This window comes from Sander vitreus, chromosome 18, assembly GCF_031162955.1.
Source record: "Sander vitreus isolate 19-12246 chromosome 18, sanVit1, whole genome shotgun sequence".
NCBI classification, from domain to species: Eukaryota; Metazoa; Chordata; class Actinopteri; order Perciformes; family Percidae; genus Sander; species Sander vitreus.
In genome coordinates this window covers 18141811-18164406 of record NC_135872.1, presented here as the reverse complement: position 1 = coordinate 18164406, position 22596 = coordinate 18141811, and the positions used below count along the sequence as shown (strand labels likewise).

The following is a 22596-nucleotide window of genomic DNA, read 5'->3' as shown; positions in this document are numbered from 1 at the left end:
AGTAAATGCAGCCACAAGACATGCTCTTCATTGCAGGGTTAAAGGTGCCATATTATGCTCATACAAATGGTTCATTAGTGGTTCATACTTGTGTTTTGGGTTTCTACTAAAACATGTTTACATGCTTTAATGTTCAAAAAACATAATTTTTCTCATATTGTCTTTCTGAATATACCTGTATTCACCCTCTGTCTGGAACGCTCTGTTTTAGCGGCTGTCTCTTTTAACCCTCCTCCTGAAAATGTCCAGTCTGCTCTGATTGGTCAATGTTTTTTGGGTCTTCCGCATAGAAGTCCTGACGGCTTGTTTAAAGGCCCTGTTTCTGTTAATTTTATTAACAACTTAATTCAGCATTTAGGAAGTTGTTATTAATGACAGTCAGTCAGTACCAGTACCCTTCTTGTAATATTATAGAAGTTTTATTCATAGAATTGTCATTTACATGTAACTAATAAATATCAAGCTAGTCACGAACCATTTGTTCAAAAAGCTTCAAAAAGTTAAGCAATGTAATTCATAAGCATTCCACGTTTTTTATGCTATTTGCACCACATTGATGGCCGATGTATATGAATGTGGCTGGCCATAGGTAGGTGGTCGGGGAGGATGGGTGGGGGTTAAAACACAGGACTTTCAAGCCAGGGAGTGGAGTTTGCTTCCCGGGGGAAACTAAAGAGTTTCACCCAGGTAATGCGTGTTGATCAAAGTCACCCATTTTCGGCTAAACACATCTACTAACTGCAGCTGATACGACTGAGCTTTGACAGAGGTCTGTAGCCTGCGTCGTGAAGCTCTGTAGCGGCTTAAACAACTAGCAACTGTCGCTCGGCGTCATGGAGCTCGTAGCCAGCCGGTGTGACGTGACCAACTGGCAGTCTCTTAATTTCGTAGGATATCATACGTTTTGGTGTGCATACATTTTCGTACAATACCATACAGACAAGTTCATGAGAATGCGCTGCTCAGGTAGAGATAGCAGGGATTAACATTTTCTTCCTTTGAAGTTTTGCCCTCAGCCACCTACTGATAAAGTTTGTGATGTAAAAGTTATGAGTCCATGTGTTCCTAGATCCCTATGTTCCCAAGGTCCTATGCTCACAGGGTCCTATAGAGTTTCAAATGATGGTTTGAAAGAGGAGACCCACATGATCACGGTAAATTGAACCTTGTGAAATTACGTTGTACCTGTCGCTCTTGTTCTTTTTTGAGTTGGTCCCGCCTTGTGTTGAGTTTGGAGCATGTGTGTCTCTTGATATAAAATACCATAGCAAGGGATTGGTTAGGGCTATCTTCGCAGTTTGAATTGAAAAAGAGCGAAGGGAGGTGGACGTTTTCAAATGCATTTTGAATGGTTAAAATCCATTCAACCACTGTGGAGATATCAATGTCTAAAATCAAGAAAATTGTCTTGCCCGCAAATTTGAGGGCATAGCTTGCAAGGAGAATAACATCCGTTGGCTATAAGCTGTAGGTGGATGATTTTGACATATTGACCCGGTGAAAAACATCCCTGAGAACATAAAACCCTTTGAAATGTCTCTTTAATGTGTCATATTACGAGGATATTGAGCTGAGGAACACAGGACCCAGGAACATAGAAATGCTCCCTGGTGGTCTTCCTCAAAGGAACAAGGACAAGGGATCAACCGAAGCTGAAATCAAACTACCCTCACAATACATAAAAGGAACTGTTGTCATGAAAAACTTTCCCCAGTTTGAGCACATTAAAGCATGGATCGATGAAAAAAGTGAACACAAAAACAGTGTTTAAAAATGTGTTACTGACAAAAGCATAATACATTTGTGGGCAACCAGAGATGGATGTTAAAATAATAATTTTTTAATAAGTAATAATGCATGATTTTCCTTCTCCTGACTATTGTGGGACTGTAAATAAACACAAAATAAAAACTGAAGACTCACAAAAAATGTTGTCGTCCAATTAGTTAGCATGACCTTTGCACGCATGGCATCTTAGTCAAAGCGCAACTGTGTCTGTCACATGTGACCAAAGAACAAGGATTACATGGCTTAGTTGAATACTCGATTCTGACTGATAAATCATGCCATTCTGTAGTCAGACCGTTGCTAAGTATAACAGACCATTGCCATGGACAGACTTCTGATCATAGGCTCTGGAGGACCATTTTTAAATCACTAAAGTTGTTTTTTAATCAGTGTTTGTGATAATACCGAGCTGATACTGCTGATCAGCGGATGACAATGGGAGAGAGAGAGAGTGGAGGAAACAGGGATCGCTAACAGCGCTAATGGCAGCAGTGCAAACAGAGCATTTGTTAGCTCCAGGGTTAGCTCACTCACCGGGGGGGGCGACCTGGTTGCTGCCGGAGAGCCGTGTGCATCAGCAGTAAAGTCAACCGTCCCGACTGGGACGCAGGCGTTAGCAGTGGGTAACATCTGTATGAGTAGTATGAGTAGTAGTAGTATTGACCCCTTAATTTAAGGGAAACAATTAAACTTGTGGAACCAAATTCACTGTCCGTCTCCACATGCTGTTGAAAATCTTTGTAGGAACCAGAGCTCCAATAAGAAATCAGTGACTGATACAAATGGCAACTTGAGGGTTGATGTGTATAGAACACAAGGATGAATTTCCAACCTGCCTTGTGAGAAAAATGGGCAACTGCCCCAGGGCCCCCCAGATCCCCAGGGGCCCCAAAATCTAAATTTTCCATTATGGGATGCCATATTTCAATCATAAATATAGCCTGTTGAAGGCTGTAAGGGGGTCATAATAAAGTGTGTCTGTGCGATTTTGTGTTGGATATTTTGTATACTCGAAGTAGGATTAACACAGATTATTTCAAGCAGGAAAACAAGACTCTTGCGTATGGTATGGATCTATGTCAGAAATCAAACTGCGGAGGTTTTGTGTTGCTATTTTGCCCCAAAGGAGCTTTGATGAAGTCTATATAAAACAGTGATTGATCGAGGGAGAGGTGAGGACAAACTCAAAGAGATGTGGAGTGGAGAGGGGAAGGGAAATGGGCCATACGTGGGACGCTTCCCTTTAAATTACTTTTATAAATAAGACTTTGAGGATTCTCTGAAGCTTTTTGTCATTGCTCCCTGGTGATCCTCTCAGATATCTATGAATTAATAAAAAGAAGGCAGAATGTCAGCATATCTATTTGTAGGTTTGCCTAGATATTTGTGGACACTTCAGTCTCCCATAAAGACTTCCTCCAACTGTAGCACACATACATTTTAAACACACAGGTACACACATGCTAAGTCCACAGTGTGGAACACATATTCTCCCTTGGCTTGCTCTTACTCATTGCCATATGCACACACATTAATATAACATCAGCTACTCTAAATAAGGCCACCTAATGGTGTGTACCAGATAGCCTGCATAATGAGAAAACATACTGGAGTGTATTCAGTAAAAATGCCCTGTTTGCTTTCCCGCACTGTGAAGCTTGAGATAGAGTATGGATAAATGGAGGGAGCTCTTGCTGTTCCTTTAACAGGGGAATAGAAGCATGCTGGGTGTTAACTGTGATTTGCTATGACAGCCATGCCCCAGTGCAACATTCATTTAAAGCACAAAGTAAGCTTTGTCCATTTGTTTCTGTTAGTGGGTGTATGGGGTGGGTATGTACAGGGCAGAGACTAGATAAATGCAGAAAAGTGTGCATTCCCCAGCCAGGTGGAATCAGTGTCTTCTTTAAATGACAGATGAGCCTGGAGACCATCTACATACATCATGTTTTGCTAGACTGATCAAGAGGAAGAGTGGGAGCAAGACAGAGAAATCCCTAAAGCGCAGGATTTTGGACTTAATAATTTCATGAGAGGCTGAACACTGTGAGAATTATAGCAGACAGACAGAGGAGCCTGCTTTTTTTTTCAGCACCAGTTGGATGGTATTTCTGCTCAGTCTCCCCGGCTGCTTTTGCTGTTGAAACACATCGCTAGGTTAGACACACAAGCACTGTGCTGTCCCCTCCATTTTGTCCCATCTGTTTAACATGGCGCATAACTAACACAATCAGCTGATCCTGGCACAGTGTGAGCCAGACCCTTGTGGAACAACTGCCACAGAAACCTGTGTATTTACACCACATTTTCTTTCATTTCACTCCTGTGTCAAATGATTCATTCCTCTCTCTAATCTGCTTTTGTGTTACACGCCCACCAGACCTCTCTTATATGTAAAGTTCTTCATAAATTCATAGTAACAACTATGGCTAGTTTCAAACCAGTGATTTACAAAACAATTCAAACTTGAAAGAAAATGTCTTAGCTCAAGACTTAATAGTAATGTGTAAATCGGTTGCAAGGAAACATTTGCAGCATCATCCAATCGTGAGCAATCTGTGTCAACAGGTCACTGCAGCATTACATGCTACGTAACTTCCAAAATGAAGCAATACATTAAATTACCTGCCAAACCTTTGCAAATATAGTTATGCTTTTGTTTAATTGTTTTTTTATTATTAGTTTTCTATTTTATTTTAGTATTTATGCAGTATAAATTAGAGGAAAGTATCCAGTTATGTTAAGCTAACCAGCATTTTTGATCATTTAAGCTAATGTTGGCTAACTTTATTGCCATGACATTTTGTAATTGAGGTACTTTGTTATGTTTTGAAATTTGATTTAAAATCTTCCCAGTTTACATCACTATTATTTTGATCAGGTGTCAGGTCAGACGTGTCAACGATATCCCACTACTTAACGGATATTGCTAACGAGCAAACTAATGTTGCTAATGTCGATTGGTCCTGTTAGCTAGGTAGCATTTCCACCTCCGCAGTTACTGTGTTATGTAACCATTGGTATTTAACCATGCGTGATTCTCCACTTGTGCTCTGCGCTTATATTTAAGGATATTTACTGCATTAACTGCACTGAAAATGCATCATAACTTTTATTCCTTTGATTTATTGATTTGTCTATCTCTATTTCTATTCCCTTCCTTACTTGTTACGCCAGAATGACACCAGACCTGGCTTATTCACTTCTTTTCTCTCACAATTTTGGGACTTCCGCTCTGTTTTGTTTGTGTGAGCTGTCTGAATACCTCAACCTTGATATCTCTCATGGCTCTGGCCATGTCAGTGGCTCTGAGAACCATTTGTTATGCAGGTTCACGAGATCAAGTGGGTGTTTGTCATTCCCAAGCACACTCCTTCACAGTGGTTGGCTGCCTGTGTCCCTGCGATACCACAGTGTGGAGAAAACAGCATGACACGGACCACGGTCGCCTGCCTCACAGAAAAGGGAATGTACAGAGGCCACCACTCATATGTTGCTCTGATTTGCTCCAATGTTACATTGATTTCCTGGAAAGATGGTCAGGCAGACGGCATTTGCAGTCATGCAGCAGCTGCTTGTGCTCTTCTAGAGATAAAAAGAGATGCACACAGGAAAAGGACACACACACACACACACACACACACACACACACACACACACACACACACACACACACAAACACACACACCGACAGTCACAGTAGGCATAAGTGTGACCCCACAAATACTGATGAGGTCATTTCAGCCGACACAGCCAGAGCTTGGCCCTGGAGACTGGAGGCTGTGCAGCGGTAAAAACAGAAGACAGTACAGCATGTTCTTCAGAAAGGCCAGAGGTCAGGACGTGCTAGTCCCTGTGCTTGTCCTCAGCGGTGGATACAGAGGACGGGGAGCCGGTGACATCACACAGGGCCACTCGCAGTGACTCGCAGACACTAATTATGGTTTCAACCTCCTGCTCTCGCTGAGTTTGACTCCTCTCCACCTCACTGCTGACTTTTCCACCTGCGACATTTTGACAATCGCTCTCAAATCTCTCGTTCTCTCTTGCTTGAACTTTTTCTCTCACCTTTCTCTGTGTGTGTGTGTGTGTGTGTGTCTCTTTCGGTCTTGCCATCCACGCACACACACACACACACACACACACACACACACACACACACACACACACACACACACACACACACACACACACACACACACACACACACACACACACACACAAATTCTGGATGTGACGATTAAATAGCAAAATTTATATTCTGCTGCATTCATGTCGTCCTTTTTTGTCTGCCTTGCTTTCTCTCCGTGGACCTTGGTCTGTTTGGAAACCACATTTTTAGCTCCAGTGAGAGCGGAGAAGCATTTGTGAACTGCAACTATAGGAAATGGATTTAATGGCATTAAAGCTCCGCCACTTGACTGAAAAAAAGGCAACATGTGCTGGGGTAAATCAAGACCTTTTTTAGTGTAGGTGTGTTGATATCCTTTTAAGGGATGATTCATCACATGTACACTCCAAGACAGGTGAATAGAGAGTGGCGGAGAGGTTACTCGGTGAAAAAGATGTGGAAGGATGAGACGGCGAGAAGCGGGGAATGTAACTATGAACTTTGTGAAAAAGATGTTTTTATATAGAAAGAGGAAGTAATGTGAAGGGTTTGGTCTGCAGCAGCAGTGGGTGGGTTTCTGTTTGCGCTCCCGGTTAGCTCTCAGCTGGCTGATATGAAGAAGCCTTGGCAGAGCAGTCAGCCAGCAGCCAGCACACCTGAGGAGTAAACATGACAGATGCTGATAGACCCTGACACAGACTGATAAGCGCTCTCCCACAATCCCCCAGTGCTGTCCACAGTGGTGCAGAAACCTTATCGTGCGGTGCACCGTGCCAAGCCTGCCATCCCTTACATCGCCACCATCTCAGCCACCCTGCAACCACCCTGATAGGCAGGCGCCACAGAGCGATCCGCCTCCCAGAGTGTGACGTAGGCTGTGCATGCTCACCCTGGTGGGGCTGGAAATTATACTAATATAAAAATATATATATATTTAATATGACTCCTGCAATTATTCATCTCATCTTAGTAACCGGCGTATTTTATTAACATCCTGAGGCTTGATTGAGCACCACTCCAAATCTGAGTGTAATGATGTAGAGCAAGCTATCGTCGAAAGACAAAATGAATGATGAGATGCCAACGTTACACCAGGTATATGTAAATTGCCTAATAAAGCTATCTCTCTATAAAATGATGTGTAGGCTGAGAAAAAAAAAAATCAAGTCACACACATAGGCTGGTTACTGTGAACTATTTCTGTGCAAGGAGCGGTTGTAGAAGAAATAAAAGTGCACCCAGTCATTCATGAAAAGATGTAGTGATAGCAGTAATAGTCATAATAACTGTGCGTGCAGTCACAGTAGGAATAGTAATACGAGCAGTAAAACTGAATGACATTTTCAGGAAGCAGATGAAATAGAAAGTAGACCTGCAATAAGGTATATTGGGGTCCAAGTGCATCAGTACTCAGAAACAAAGGTGGTCTAATAGACGTTTCTTTATATGCTCGGACAGGCTCAGATGCCCCCTGGCCATACACGCTGTCAAGATTTGCTCCAGCCTCGGACTATAAAGGCCAGAGTGTCCATGTCTGCACCAAAACTATCATCATTTTCCACCTCCGTCACGTGTTGAAGTGTGTCCTAGTTTTGTTTGCTTTACACTTTAAACCTCAAAGTTATTTTTTTTGTTCACTTATGAGTCTTCTATTTATTCCCAAAAGCTAACATAAGGTCTTAGCATCAGTCCATATCACCTCTTAACTCTTGGTGTCGCTCACTGGTGCTTGTTAAAATGCTCATAATTTATATTGACCTGTCTGACAGATCTGTCATTGATCTGTTTATACACACACCTAATCAATTGCAACCTGGCTCTAACTGATCCTTATCACTCTCAATTATGCCCATCAGAGTTGGGTCTGCTGATACCCTCCGGCCTCTAAATATGTGGACTCTGCATCATGTTAACTGGTATCGGATCTGTTGGTGGGCGGACAGGCTGGAATCAATAAACGCTGAGAGGATCCTTGTGTAGCAGCAGCAGCAGCAGCAGCAGCACAGAACCGAGAGTGGGCAGGTCATGTTGCCGCAGGCGAACAGAGAGCGAATCTACAGGGAAAGACACATCTCCACCAAACCACAATGTACAATACGATCCTTTTCCTCGTGACTTTTTAATCCTGTACTTGTCATTGCTGTGGGCATTTAACCATTTTGCTGCGACCCAGTGTTTTAACCACTCGGGATCCCTCGAGTCTAAAGTTATAGTCAAAGAAACATGAAGGTATTCCAGGAAATAAAACTGCGCAGAGTTTGCAGTATGGTGCGGAATAATACATAATGAAGGTATACATAACCTTTCATTTAAAGCACTGTCCTTCAAAAGAATCATGTCATTACTACTGAAATTACAGCTTCGAAAAACCGTTCATCCTCTTAGCACTGGTATACATAAAGGGAAGCATTTACTTTACTTCATAAGAACATCATCAGCAGTGAGTGCTGAAAGGTCAAAATGGCACTTTGAGTGGCACCAGACAGAGTTGTATGTGTGGATCCTGAGAGGCAGTGGTTTGCTGTGGTTTTCTGAAAACAGTGCAAGTGGGAGACTAGGGAAGTTACACGAGTCCAAAACTGCATTATGCCTGTTTGTCAAAAAATATCCGCTCCGCACCAATCCTCCATTTCACTCAAGAGGAAAATGGCCCTCTCTGCAATGATGGCATAAGGACTGTGTGTCACATTTAATGCCAGTCATTTTCTGACATGTTGGTCGGGCCACAGAGATGTTGCGCGTAATAGCCAGAGGCATAATGGTGATGGTAGGAGTGGGGTTAATAAAAAAATAAGTACGATGGGCTGGAACTGGAGTGAGCAGGGAAAAAGTGTGCTCTCTGTGCCTCCATCTGAGCTGCTGGGTTTTTACACCACTCTCTCTGATCCTCTCTGGCTGCATCATTCGCACATTCATCCTGAAAAATAGAGCTGCATCTGTCACACTGTCGCTCAGTGAATTGTCCTCCGTCTGAATTACCTCTTTCAAATATTCAAAATGGAGAGAGGATGGGGGAAAAAAAGGTTTGTATGAAAGAGTCCTGGACATTACTCGAAACCCAACCGGTAGAGGTGTTGTCACGGAAACCAGCATCCACTTTTAACAGTCAAACATGCGTGACAGTTCATTTTCTTTCCTGGATTAGAAGTGCTGTAGTGCCAAGTGTGAGCTAGATAGACAGCGAGGCCGAGCAGTAGCAGAGTGTGACAATTGGATGGCAAAGACACAGACATTTCACAACTAGAGGCACAGTGGAAAGAATTAGCAACTAGTAATAAGATCAATAATTCAAGAATTTATAATTCAGAGGGAGCAATTCTGCAGCAGCGCATAACAAATGTTTACATGTTACAAAAATGAATGGAAATCACATATCGATCCATCATTTCTGCTTCTCCTCCTCTCATCCCCCCTGTTACAGGCGTACTGAAGTGCAACACCGTTGTCATCCCTTTTTAACACTCGGGGTCAAGACCCCTTGGCACCATTTTGTCAAAGTGCTGGGTAAAACCATTTAGTTAGGGTTAGGGAAAGATTGTGGATGGGGTTAAAAGATGTACGTTTAAGTGACACACGGGACACAAATCCCAGTCTCCTGGGTGAAAGTCCTGTATTGTTTGACCCATGCGCCTCAACAAACTACAACCTTACACAGATTTTAGGACCGCGGTTGAGCGGTTACTCTGGCTGGTGAGAACCATACAGACACTAAAGGGTGCCTTGTCGCTGTATCTGACACTGAGGGCCACAGTGACCAAGAGTCAGTATGTTGACGAGTTGACAAGTTGACAAGTTGAGAGTGAGAACGGCCTGAAGACATCCTTCTTCTTTAATATGCACTGTAATATAATAATCACGCAAATCCTGTGAAATATTTCCTCTCACACACTTTCGTCTCAAGCTGTCTCATAAATGCAAAATGTGAGCATGGGTTATATTCAGGCCAGGCATTGTAAAATCAAAAGGTTAACATCTAAACCAGTGTATAAAAGAGACTGACAGACTGTGGGCAGATATTTCCATGTTGCATAAAGGAATTATGGTTACATCAAGTCTCTTGGAGGCATTAAGTCTGCATACCTACATTCATACCTTCAGCTCGGTGAATACATACTCTATATGTGCATGACCGTAATGGGGGATTATAGCAAGAGACCGCCCAGTAAAGTAAAGTATATGGTGTGATTGCTGCGCCATGACCTGTGTGAGAAATAAATTACAATGCTGACAGAACATCACATCCCCTTAGCCCGAGGAGAGCTGAAAGATGGGGGTCCTCCGTGACACAATTTCTCTGCGGATGGTTAAATGCCACTATTTGATCTTTTCCCTTTATGAGTAATATTTTTTCCCAGCTGCCCCTAAGCACTGTGCTGTGCTAAGCTACATATGGCAGCCAAGTCAAAATACTGAAACAGCTACTGACCTTCCACCGTTGTGTTATTCTTCATGTGAATCTCAGTTTCAGGTTGTTTTACCTGCTCAAAGCTGCAACTAATACCTTCCCTTAGACTCAGTGTTGAGTATTCCAAATCAGCTCATTCACTCTTTCTCCTTCACCTTCCACTTATTCCTCAAACCATCCTTAATGCCAGACTTAGGCTGCCTCTTACACATTGTCACGCCACCACTGACAGCACTATACCTACATAGAGGCAGTGGGAGATGTCGAACACAGAGCAAAGATCAGGGATATCTGTTTGAACATCTTCAGTGTTCACTCTTTAATTTGTCTTTTTGTTTGGCGAAGGCTGCTCTCCCGCTGTGCCTGCCCTACGCTGGCTTCTCTTTTCTGCTGCAGCTGTACTCTTCACTTCAAATGGCATGGCGTATTCAATTAGACATGCCCTCGAGCTGACAGACTGATCGAGGCTTCTTCTTACCACTATGCATCTCTCCTCCTTTTTCTTCTTCTTCTTCTTCTTCTTCTTCTTCTTCTTCTTCTTCTTCTTCTTCTTCTTCCTTTTTTTCACTGCGACTGGAGAGCACATCTGTCACCTCACCTCCCAGAGCTCCATGCCTCCTCTCTCCCTGCCACCTTCAGTTTCAGCTGTGGTGCAACACTGCCCCACAGGTATGTTTGGGTACTGTAGCATATTTTCACTGGACAAGAAGGCAGACTGTGATTTATTGACTGCACTGTTTGGCTTGTGAGGGTTGGTGGTGTCATACCTGATACTGTGAGATGTTAAATCCCATCTCATTTGTATTCACAGTGTCAAAAACTAGTGTTTGAATTAGGATCTGTGGCCTGCATGTAAATCTGTCTGACATGACTTGTGTTGTAATAAACAAGGGTCTAGTGCAGCTTTTCATTTCAAAACAAACTCATGTATGTATAGGACATGAATGCTACATGTCCATGGCTGTGAAAGAACAGATCCAATTGCGTATGAGCTGTGCACAAATGTTTGATGGACGCACAGTGTAATTTATTAAATCTAGCATTGTGCCAACCAACACAGTACATGCTGAATACCAAAAAACATAATGCAGCATTTTATAACTTTTTCTATTTGTCATATCTGGTGAGCAACACATTTTTCATTTCTGGCTCTGCACTTATTACTTCAGCTGTGAAATTACACAGCGACTAAGAGGTGTAAGTGCAAATCATCTGCCTTAACTTTTCAAACAGGTGTGGTGGTCATTTTTCCCCAGTCATCCTAACCTGTTGGTTCAGTCCTGGCTGTTAATATTCACGTTCATGTTGTTAATAGAATACAACAGTTTGTGCTTCATGGGTGTGTAATCTTCTTTCTTGTTAGTAAGCTCTGGAAAGTGAGAAACATATGAATAATTGCAAAGTAAACTTAAAAAAAGGTCAAATTGGGTCAATTCACCCACTCTCATTGCTTTTAGAAACCAGAGTTTCACAGTTTTGTTTCTCATAAAATATTTTCACTGTCTTTGCCGGTAGCACAACCTAAAGACACTGTTCTGCCATATTGCCTTGAAATGTGCTGTAAATATTTATGCTTCTAATATCTCATCTGTAGTACCAGCAGTCAGGTCAAAAATAATTTAAGCAAAAGCTTTAACAAAGCTAAGGGGTTCATAATGAATGAAAAAGTCAGATAAACGCTACATTTATGCCACTAGCTAAAGGAGTGAAACCTGGGGGTGTAGTACAGGTGTTTTCAGTTATTCTGGCTGATTGGACCTGTGCTCAGGTTAAAGGTGGAGCTGGAGTTTTGATGGGAATTTTTTTAGGTCACAAATCTTCATCTACCAATAAGACTGATAAAGGTGTAATTCATACTGCCCAACAGGTGCAACAAAGCTAACAGGAGACTCAGGAAGATGACACACCCACACAATCCTGGGATGAGGTCTACTCAATCAGATTAACTCAAAACAACTGTGTGGGTGTTCAGAGCCTTTAACCCTTGCGTTGTCCTCCCGGCTAAAGACATTTTGACACGTTTTCAGCATTTTTTCCTCTAGGCTTTTTCAATGTTTTTGTTGCTTTTTTGACATTGTGTGGCTTTTTTCAACGTTTTTGACCCTTCTTTCGACATTTTTGTCACTTTTACGTTTCACACTTTTTCCCCACTACTACCAACTCATATGAATTTTACACTTATTCTTGGAATTCATTAACACTAAACCTAATTTGAGTTTAAAAAGCAGAAATATACTATAAAATTGAATAAAACACCCCAAATTCAATGAAAGTAGCGTACTTCATTTTACTTGAGAAGAGCGTTAAATGGAACCATCTATGTTCATTTTTAGCAATTTGGTTGAAAGAAACCCAAATTTCTGATATGGCTGCTTTTACTTTGGCTGGGAGTCTTTCATGTGCGACTTATCAACACTGACATTTTATCACTCTGTGTAACATTAGCTTGAAGACTACAGGCTGCACATTTCTCTGTAGTGTGATACGGACCACATATAAAGTATGTGCATTGCATTGTATGTGCGTTTCCATTGTCTCCCCCTGGAATCTGTAGAGAAATGAATGTTTGCTAAAGTCATCTAAGCCTAAATTGAGGCTTTGGAACAGGAAAATTAGGCCCTGTTTCACTGGAACAATTGAGTCAGCCAGGTGCTCCACGCTGGACTGTAAATAAGCTCAGTGCAGTGCACAGCTCATTTCTCAAGGGAATACACAGAAATGGGAAAATACCCGAGAAAACACTGTGGTCTGGTGGCAATTGTGGCTACAAATATCACTGTTTCCTAGTCAAAGGAATAAATGGATTATTGAGGATTTTATTAAACTCTACAGTTACTGTTGTCTAAAGAAAAGTATTTTATTGCGAATAAAACATCCAGTAATAATCAATACTTAGAGCTGCTTACACCATAGCCTCTTAGTCACTGCATAATTTCACACTGCTCCTGCCATTACTGTTTCGATTGATCTTTGTGTTTGCTCTTATGTCTCCAGCTGCTGCACTTTTTCCCTGTTTTTTATTTTCTTTTATTTGCCATCAATCAGCAAACACTGCAATTGACGGAGACCGTGAATGACCCGTGTGTTTGCTCACAGCACTTGTGCAGTGAGAAGAGCCTCTTGGTCTAACAATTGAAAGCAGGTAAACCTAGAGGAATGTTTCCATGCCAACAGTGCGCTGTAACATGTTCAATTCTATTATTTTCCCTATAATCTATGTGATCTGATTGCTCGGATCAGTTCATGTTCACGTTCATGTTTTAACAGTCACCTACAGGAAGTTGTTCCTCCATAACTTGCGCATTGTTTTAGCTATCAAAATTCTTTTGATAACTTTTAGTCACGAGGGTCCACCGAGTCTATATCCGAGTTAGACAAAGTATGTTTCCCATATATCGCGATGGGGCTAATTAATAAAGAAAATTCTAACAGCGCCATCTAATGGCCAATTCACTCTAAATTTGGCATGGATGCTCAAGCCCCTATGCGGAACAACTGTGTCATGTTTGGTGTCAATCGGAATAAATCTTGGTAAGATACACAACTTCCTGTTTCGACAGCCCCCTACAGGAAGTTGGTCCTCTGTAACCTGCGCATTGTGTTAGCTATCAAAATTCTTTTGATAACTTTTTGTCATGAGGGTCTACTGAGTCTACGTGTACATTTTTGTGCAGATGGGACTCACGCTCTAGGAGGAGTTAAAAAAAAAAAAGGTTTCGCTCAAAGCGAATTTGCTCATTAATTAAAAAAATGAAAACAGCGCCATCTAAAGGCTGATTGACGTCATATTTGGCACACAACCTCATTGGCACATGAGGAACAACTGTCTTAAGTTTTGTGTCCATCGGAATAGCCCTGTGCAAGATACAACCGTTCCTGTTTCGACACCCACCTACAGGAAGTTGGTCCTCTGTAACTTGCGCATTGTTTTAGCTATTCAAATTCTTTTGATAACTTTTTGTAACGAGGGTCCTCCGAGTCTATATGCCAGTTTTCGTGCCGATCGGACTCACGCCCCAGGAGTAGTTAGAGTAGGTTTCCCATATATCAATATTTTGCTGATTAATAACAAAAAATTAAAACAGCGCCATCTAATGGCCGATTGACGCCAAGTTTCAGGGCAATCGGAATAATTTTTGCCAAGATAACGCAACTTCCTGTTTAGACAGGAAGTTGCTGTAACTTGCGCATTTTTTCAACTATCAAAAATCTCTGGATAACTTTTTGTCATGAGGGTCAACAGATACTACCTGCAAAGATTGAAGAAGATTGAAATCACGGCCTAGGACGAGTTCGAAAGACTGTAAAACACATGAAAAATGCATAATTAAAAATGTCCGCCTTCCGGTTGGGCGGAGCTAATGAAGGTAAATGGGAAATATGTCCGCAATGATTAGATCAATATGGGTATTAAATCTGGTGAAGACTGGAGCAAGTTTGTCCAAGTTAAGGCCTTCCAGGCATTAGGGTGCGCTATGGAGCCCACTTAGAGGTTTGGGCCAAATCGCTGTACAGTCTCGCAAAGCTCCCAGGTGTTTATGTAGGCGCCAATTTTTGTGTGTTTTGGTATATATTGAGGCCGTCAAAAATGTGCCCAAGTGCTAAAACAAATTAGGGGGGGCTATAGAGCAACCATACCACTCCCAAGCCTAAATGTGAATTCAGATGAAAGAGTTTACTATTGTGCACATGGCTTCAAAATCTTGAGAGTTTTCGTGCATCCTAAAGTCCTCAAACAAGTGTTCTAAATTGAAGATTTTTACACGAAAACCAATATTTTGGAAATTATAGAATTTTGTAATTTTTTTCTAAAAATAGCACCATGGACTTGAAGGCGCACGTTAGGGGGCACTATGGAGCCCTCTGGCAACGCCCGAGCCCAATCACTACAGAACTTTGCAATTTTCACCAGTTGTGACATGTGTGCAAATTTTTGTGAGTTTTCGTGCATGCTAACCCCCTAAAAAATACGACGAGGAATTGGTAAAAATAATAATCTGACCAAAAACAATAGGTTCCTTCGCACTTTCAGTGCAAGGCCCCAGGCCTTGCATTTTCGTGCTTGGGCCCTAATTACAGGTTACAAGATGTCAATAAATGTTGCAGGGTGTTATGCCCCCAAGCATGCAGTTCTACTGGGCTTTTTAGCATTAGCTCATTGTTTTGGTGTTATGACCCCACACATTTACTGATGGATGATGTTGGGAGGAGCGGTGTTTATAAGACGCGGGCATTTAGGAGGTAGGTGGGGGGGTCTAATGAAATATGCTATCAAGTCGTATAATAGGAAATGTAGGAGCCAGCGGTTAGACTAAAAGTCAGATTATCTCAGATCTGCTGCTTTAATTTTGACAATTATTTTTTAATTGGCCTCTTGTGAGTCCCCCATATTTATGGAAATGTGATACTAAATTGCTGGAGTTCTTATTTTCAGCAGTTGTTTTCAGCAGACAAGCTCTGATAAACTTACTGTGAAACTGACAAAGTTAGTGACTGGTTTTAAAAGTTGAACATTTAATAGCTAAAGACAGACATTCTTAAGCCTTCTTAAGCCAGAGCCAAAAAAATAAAAACTTAACTTCAAATTAAAGCTGCAAGCAGAGTTGGACGGGCCCTCGCACCTCCTTGCAAGTCGGGGTTACTGGCGGACGCCGCTCCTTGCGGCCGTGCATTTGCGCGGCACTCAGACACTGCAAATCGTCACCAATGAAAAGGGAACTCTCTGCTGAGTGCAATGATATCTCACACAAGACTCTACGTAATACAGTTAATTAGCTGTGAACGGGGGCATGGCTAAAGCATAGGGGGCAGGCCAAACCATGACCAATGAAAAAGGAAGTCTCTGCTGAGTTCAATGATACCTCAAACAAGACTCTACCTTAAATGGGTCACAAGTTATGAAAGGGGGCGTGGCTTAAGCATAGGGGGGCGGTCCAAACCATCACCAATGAATAAGGAACTCTCTGCTGAGTTCAATGATACCTCACACAATGGTCTACCTTAAACGGTTCAAATGGTATGAAAGGGGCGTGGCATGAATACATGGGCATGGTTAAAGTATAGGGGGCGGCTCAGTATCACATGTACACCACACAAGTTTCATGTAAATCGGATGATGTTTGTCATATAAGGCTGATTTCCTGTTGCCAGCGGGAGGTACTATGACCAAAGGTCAATTTTGGCCTATAGATGTCCTCAGGCCTGGACCCTTGTCAATTGTGAGAAATTTCGAGCAGATATGACAATGTACACTAAAGTAACAACTTGTTCGTTCATTGATAAATGCTCAAAATGGGCGCCACGCCACGTCCACACCATTTGACAAAAAGTTTAGCTTTTAATAACTTTTCATCTTTAAGGTGTTGATATGGCACACACCAAATCCATCAGATGAAATCTGACCACCATCAGATTGACTTTTAGGCCTACTTCCTGTTGCCACTAGGGGGCGCTATAACTTTGAGTCAATATTGGCCTATAGATATGCTCAGGGTTGGACTCTTATGAATCCTGAAAAGTTTCGAGCCAATTGGTCAATGTACACTCAAGTTACACCCACTTCCTGTTTCAATGGCCCCCTACAGGAAGTTGGTCCTCTATAACTTTTTTTGCGCTATTACAATTATTTTAAGAACTTTTCATCTTTAAGGTCTTAAGATGGCACAGACGAAATTTGAAGTCGATCAGGTGAAATCTCTAGGAGGAGTTCGTTAAAGTACGACATGTGGAAATGGCCAAAATCACACTAATTTCGAACTTTCAATTCAAAATGGCAGACTTCCTGTTGTGGTAAGGGTATGGCTCCAATGAGCTTTTTTGTACGTCTTGACATGCTACATATGTGTACCACGTTTTGTTAGTCTACGTTAAGGGGCTCAATTTTTTAAGTTTTGTAGGGGGCGCTAGCGAGCCATTTTTGTTGTGCCTATTCCTGAAACCCTTAAAATACGTACATTTTCACCAGGCTTGATGCGACCGCCAATTTTGGTGAGTTTTTGAGTTTGTTAAGCCCCTCAAAAAGGCGATTAATTTGCCGGAAAAAAGAAGAATTCCTTCAGTTTCAAGAGGGCCTTTGCCGCTGTCGGCGCTCGGGCCCTAATAAATGCTAATGTTGCATCTGCAGGGCAGTGACACACAGGAGCTGCTGGTGATGGTGGAAGCCACTAACACCATCCAACATTAGGAGATGGAAATGCTGCTATCTTACAAGTAACTGGGCATGCATTAGCCTATACACAGCCCCACTTTAATAAAACTCTCATGTATGATTTAAAAAAAAAAAATAGATATGACTAGCCTACTTAGCTCGGTGAAAAGAAAGTAATGGTATGACATGAGAGCAGCAAACTGGTCTGACCACACAAAGGCAGCCGAGACGAAAGAGTCTTCTTGAGAGGGCTCAGGTTGGATGAAACAGACTTTTCAACGTGTATCGGTCGGCTGTCTTGGCACTGGTGTGTTGAGGAGGCAGCATTACAAGAGCATTAATACACTGGTGGGGAAAAAAGAAAGCTGAACATCAAAGACAACACCTTTCAGCCGCCTCCATAGCAGACTGATGCAACATGGAGCACTTGTGTGTTCAGCTCCCTCTGTCCAGCCTCTGCCAGCACTTACTGTCCTCACACACTCCACCTTATGCATACGAGTTAGTGCTCATTTAATACATACATACATACATTTACGTTTTATGTACATAGACATATTCGATTTCCCACATTACTGTATGTATTTATTAATGTGTTGGGTTTAAAGTGTTCATGCTGCAGTTACATATTGTCTCAATACATTTCTTCATCAGAGTGTATATGTAGGCCTATATTCCATTGCTAATTATTAATTTTGTACATGCATTGAATTTCCAGTGCCATGTTATTTCTTCTTGTGTTGAAATTGTAGGTGTTGTTTTCCTATAACCTTCACTTTGCTGTGATCTTATTTATTCTTTGCCATGTTCCAATTTCCCCAATGGGATCATCAATGTTTCATCTTAATCCTGTTGAGCAAAAAGAGATCTGTTATTTAGGATAAAGAGGACTTAGTCAAACGTTATTTATTTGTTGCCTTGGATTAAATAGGACCAAACCTCAGGCTGATAAATCACCAAAGCACAAGGCGTGATCTAAATATTCACTGAAGATGAATGTTTTACATGATAAATCATAAACAGCATATAGGCTACTTTAGTCAAATATTTCCAGCACTCCTTTTAACCTGTCTGGAAGAGTCCTTTTCTTCAACCTGCCTGAAACCTCACATTAACTTAATTTAAACTTCTACTGCTTGATGAGAAGGAGAAGAAGAAGAAAAAAAAGGCTGGTTATCTGCATATGATGTCTCAAAGTATTTATTCGTGCTATTTCTGTTTTCATTGACACTGGTCTTGAATCATGAATGTGAAGTGCTGCTGCCATCTAGTGCTCCTGTTTAAAGACAAAGGACCAAAAGGCATGAAATACTTTAGTAAATCCTAAAAAGTCTATTTGTGGATCTGCATAGAATCCCACCTGCCACGGTGCCTATGGAAGTGTATAGATGAAAAGGATAGGCTGGTGCTTGTGCTGAGCTTATTCAATATTTAAAGTTTGTTAGCTGAAGATAAGCAATTAGCCACACTACAGGGGACCTATCAGATTTCACTCATTTTGACCGAGACAGATATCTCAGCATGTTACCAATTCCTGGATGTGAGGGGGGTTGGGGGATCATGTCGTTTCATGTGAATACATGCAGACTTAGAAATTAAATCAGTTCCTCTATACTGCAGCGCATTCATAATTGCTCAGCTGCAGGGATTAATTGTGCCATTTCATTTCTTGTAAAACAGCTCTGCAAATGTCCCTTCAGGTCATTGATAAATGTGACCGCTTGCTCGCCAAAGTCTAAAAGTTTAGTGACCACATAGTATATTTGGCAGCCAAGCCATTCTGCTCGAAAGCTTCTCTTGTCAAAGCTGAACAGCAACTTTATTCTTTACCAGTTCCCTCCCCCTTGATCTTGTTCAATGTCTCCCCACTAATGATGCACATTGCTCCACATACAGCCTAACCGTGGAACTACTAATGCCATTTGGGTGTGGTGCAACACAACAGATCTGCAATAAATATAAAAAAAAAAATAACTGCAATTAGCTTCATTACACAAGCTGTTGAGAATAGTTGTATTGGACTGGTGTCTAATATTTTGTAGACATTTGCATTTGAGTCGCAGCCACGAGACAAATGTGAAGATGCAATCAAAGAGCAGCACCACAGCCCCAAAAACAAGTTCAACAAAAACGTTAACTTTCACTAATGTACTTATTGCAAGTGTTTTACTCATCATCCCAAGTGTAATTTAAATGGCCAAGCAGTATCATCTGTCTTTGACTTTACAGGACTGATCAGATCAAGTTGGTACTCCACATTTAAGACCTGGTATGCTCTAAACCTTAACAGAGGTCCATCTAACCATGTGGAAACAATTGTGAAACTGTTATAAACCAGCTATCAGAAAGCAATTATATGGTCGACTGTTTACGTATAGCCTACTGCTCATGTATAAAAATGTTGAACAGTACATGGTGCTTATTCAGTTTGCCTATGAAGACATGGTCATTTGTAAGTGAGAGTAGCTAACAAACCCGTTTGTGACGTATAATGTATGTTATGTTCAGTTTGTGATGACTGTTCACATGTTTGTTTCTTGTCTTCCCTGCACATTAATAAAGCTTTATCATACATGTAGAAAACAATGCATGAATAAAAACAATACAGTTGGCTTGGACAAAAAAACACATTTATTTGCAGTGCTGAATTATCCCATCTTGGCCAGCTTTCCAGAGATCACTGGACCCATCCGAGGACGTGACATTTAGTCCAGCTGTGTGAAAATAAAGTAGTCCTGGCATTAGTTAAGGTGACATGATATGCTGTCAACATTATTGTTGCAAATTCTGAGATCAATTGAACCCTTAACGTTAGTGCATTCCTGACTTAAGATGCTGAATTCCAGGAAAGTTGCGCTACAAAACTCATGAAAAGCTAATTTTCTACACAACACTTAACACTAAAGTTGCTTATGTAACGCCAAGTTTAAACAAATGAGAAATATGTGCAAGTTACATGCTTCAACTGCAATTCAGCAACAAAGACGTTGTTTACAATGCGCATGTACTTGAGTTATGTCGTTACATGCACTGAAATGTCAACTGATAACCCATTAAATTAGATATAAACAGGCAATATTTCTTACCTTGACGAAGCCGATGTCTTTAGCGTACTGCCTGAAGCACTGGCGGCACATGTTGAGCCCGTATTTACGGATCAGACCATGTCTGTTCGAGCATACTCGGCTGGAAAAAAGGAGACATGAGGTTAGTCCGCTTATCTTCACATGGAGTTAAAATATGCCTATAGTCCCCGTCCATTCATACAAACTACAGGTGCGGAAGCTCACGCCAACTCCACAAAGCTGGTTATCGTCTGGTAACGTTATGCCGCTCTCTGTGCTGTGCTACACCGCTGACGTTATTAAACATAAGCTCCAATAGCGTTATGCTTGCGATATCACGACAGAAAGTTTACGCTAACCATCTCTAGAATCCATATTTGAACATGATATTAGCTTTCAAGCGATTCAACATCACTAGTTCCGTTTCAGAAACAGCGAGCGGCTTACTAAACAATGCTAGTGCTACAAGTTAGCACGGCGCATCCTTCACCGCCATATTGGCTCAGCAGCAGCTTTCCATGCGGTGGACATTTGGTGATAAATTCTCAAGTATTTGACGCCACAAACACGTCGAAACTGACCATCTATAGCACACATATCGATAATGGACACATTAAAGCCAGGACTAACCAGGATCGGGATCCCTGTCCGAATTTTCTGGGGTGACTCCAATAGAGCTGCTGATGGCCCATCTTGTCTCTCTCGCTCGAGTGTCGGAAAGGAAGAACGATGGTTGCGCGTGCGCAAATGAAGCTTTTAGATGCCGTGTTTCCGGGTGTGGCGTTATTGTGTGGCGCCTCCTAGTGGTAGAGAAACCTGCGGCATGTAGTCCCGACAGCCTGAAGATGGCGTTACCGTAAGATCTATGGTTACAGCAAACACAGTTAATGAGCGGAGAGGAGGCATTTAAATCAAATGGCCAAGAATTTATGGCAGAGTTAGTATGTAAATTTGATAATCAAAAGGCCACTACAGGAACTACAGGTTGAATATGACAAATCATTTTTCATACGCCCAGACAATATTTTGCACATTGGTTGAGACAGTTATTATATTATAAGAAGATGTAATTTGTTGATGAACTAATATAGATGGTAATTTACCCGAAAAGAATGATCTTTCTTATTTTACTTTTTAATGATCTCCACACAGAAACAGTGTTGACGATATGGTTACACATTTCTATTATATTTAGCACAAGACATTTTTTTTTTTTTTTTAAATTACCAGAATTAAGGTGAAACTCATCGTGTTGAGGATTTATTAAGAATATATTTTTAAAATGATAAACCTACAAGAGGAGTATATACTAAAGAAAATGTTGTTCGAAGTAGACAGCTATAATAAGCACATACAGTATCTGATCATATTTCTTATCTGTTATTGTAAGTTACCACTTTGAAAGCAAAATATATAAAAAATTGCTCAGGCAATCAAGTATCATGACAGGACTTAAATTAATAATGTTCTAAAGAATAACAGAGATTTTCTATTTATGAAGGATTTCTGACTTTTTTTAAACTCAAACCAACAAACCTTATTCAAATACTTAGCTAAAGTACTGCTCTGGTTTCCAGTTTAGGGAGACAGCTGCTGGAAGAGCACAGTAAAGGCAAAATCCGTTTTTGGGTGGATTTTCTATTTAAATGTAGGCTATAGGCTATGTATTTAAGCATTGGTATGAACTTGTTAAGTATTTAAAGGTATAGTAAACCCTTTTTTTTTTTATCTTTTTCTTACAGTCTATGGATGAGCCAAAGAAAGCTGCTGTCAGCAGCAGGGATATATATTTTTTATTTTATTTTTTATTTTTAAATTCTTTAGGCTACTGTATAGTAGTGATACAAACAATCAAGGCACAATGTGTTTGTACATTTGTCAAATAAGTGTTGACAGCTTTGAGGTAGAGACAATATATACAACAAAACATAACAAATAAAGAAAATAAAGATACTGGGGGTCTTTTTAGTCACGTAGGGAATAAGTCCAAAAAATAAAACAGTCTCTTGGCGTCATCCTTAGTCATGCATTGAAGAGATGTAGCAAAAAGCTTAAGCTCATTCTTCCAACCGTTGATGTG

General features: G+C 41.1%; 1 protein-coding gene across 1 annotated transcript; it reads right to left on the bottom strand.

Annotated features, from left to right (window-relative positions):
• Positions 1–20064: 20064 nt before the first annotated feature.
• rps29 (ribosomal protein S29) lies at positions 20065–21258 on the bottom strand. The gene is made up of 3 exons (XM_078275212.1): positions 21147–21258; positions 20538–20637; positions 20065–20165 (listed from the first exon to the last, which is right to left on the bottom strand). The coding sequence occupies exons 1-3, from the start codon at positions 21206–21208 to the stop codon at positions 20157–20159; spliced, it is 171 nt and encodes a 56-aa protein (XP_078131338.1). The 5' UTR covers positions 21209–21258; the 3' UTR covers positions 20065–20156.
• Positions 21259–22596: the final 1338 nt, after the last annotated feature.

Coding starts and splice junctions, on each gene's coding strand:
- rps29 (XM_078275212.1), bottom strand. CDS start 21,208: ATGGGCCATCAGCAGCTCTATTGGAGTCACCCCAGAAAATTCGGACAG. Junction 20,638..21,146: donor GGACAGGGATCCCGATCCTG/GTTAGTCCTGGC, acceptor CCTTTTTTCCAG/CCGAGTATGCTCGAACAGAC.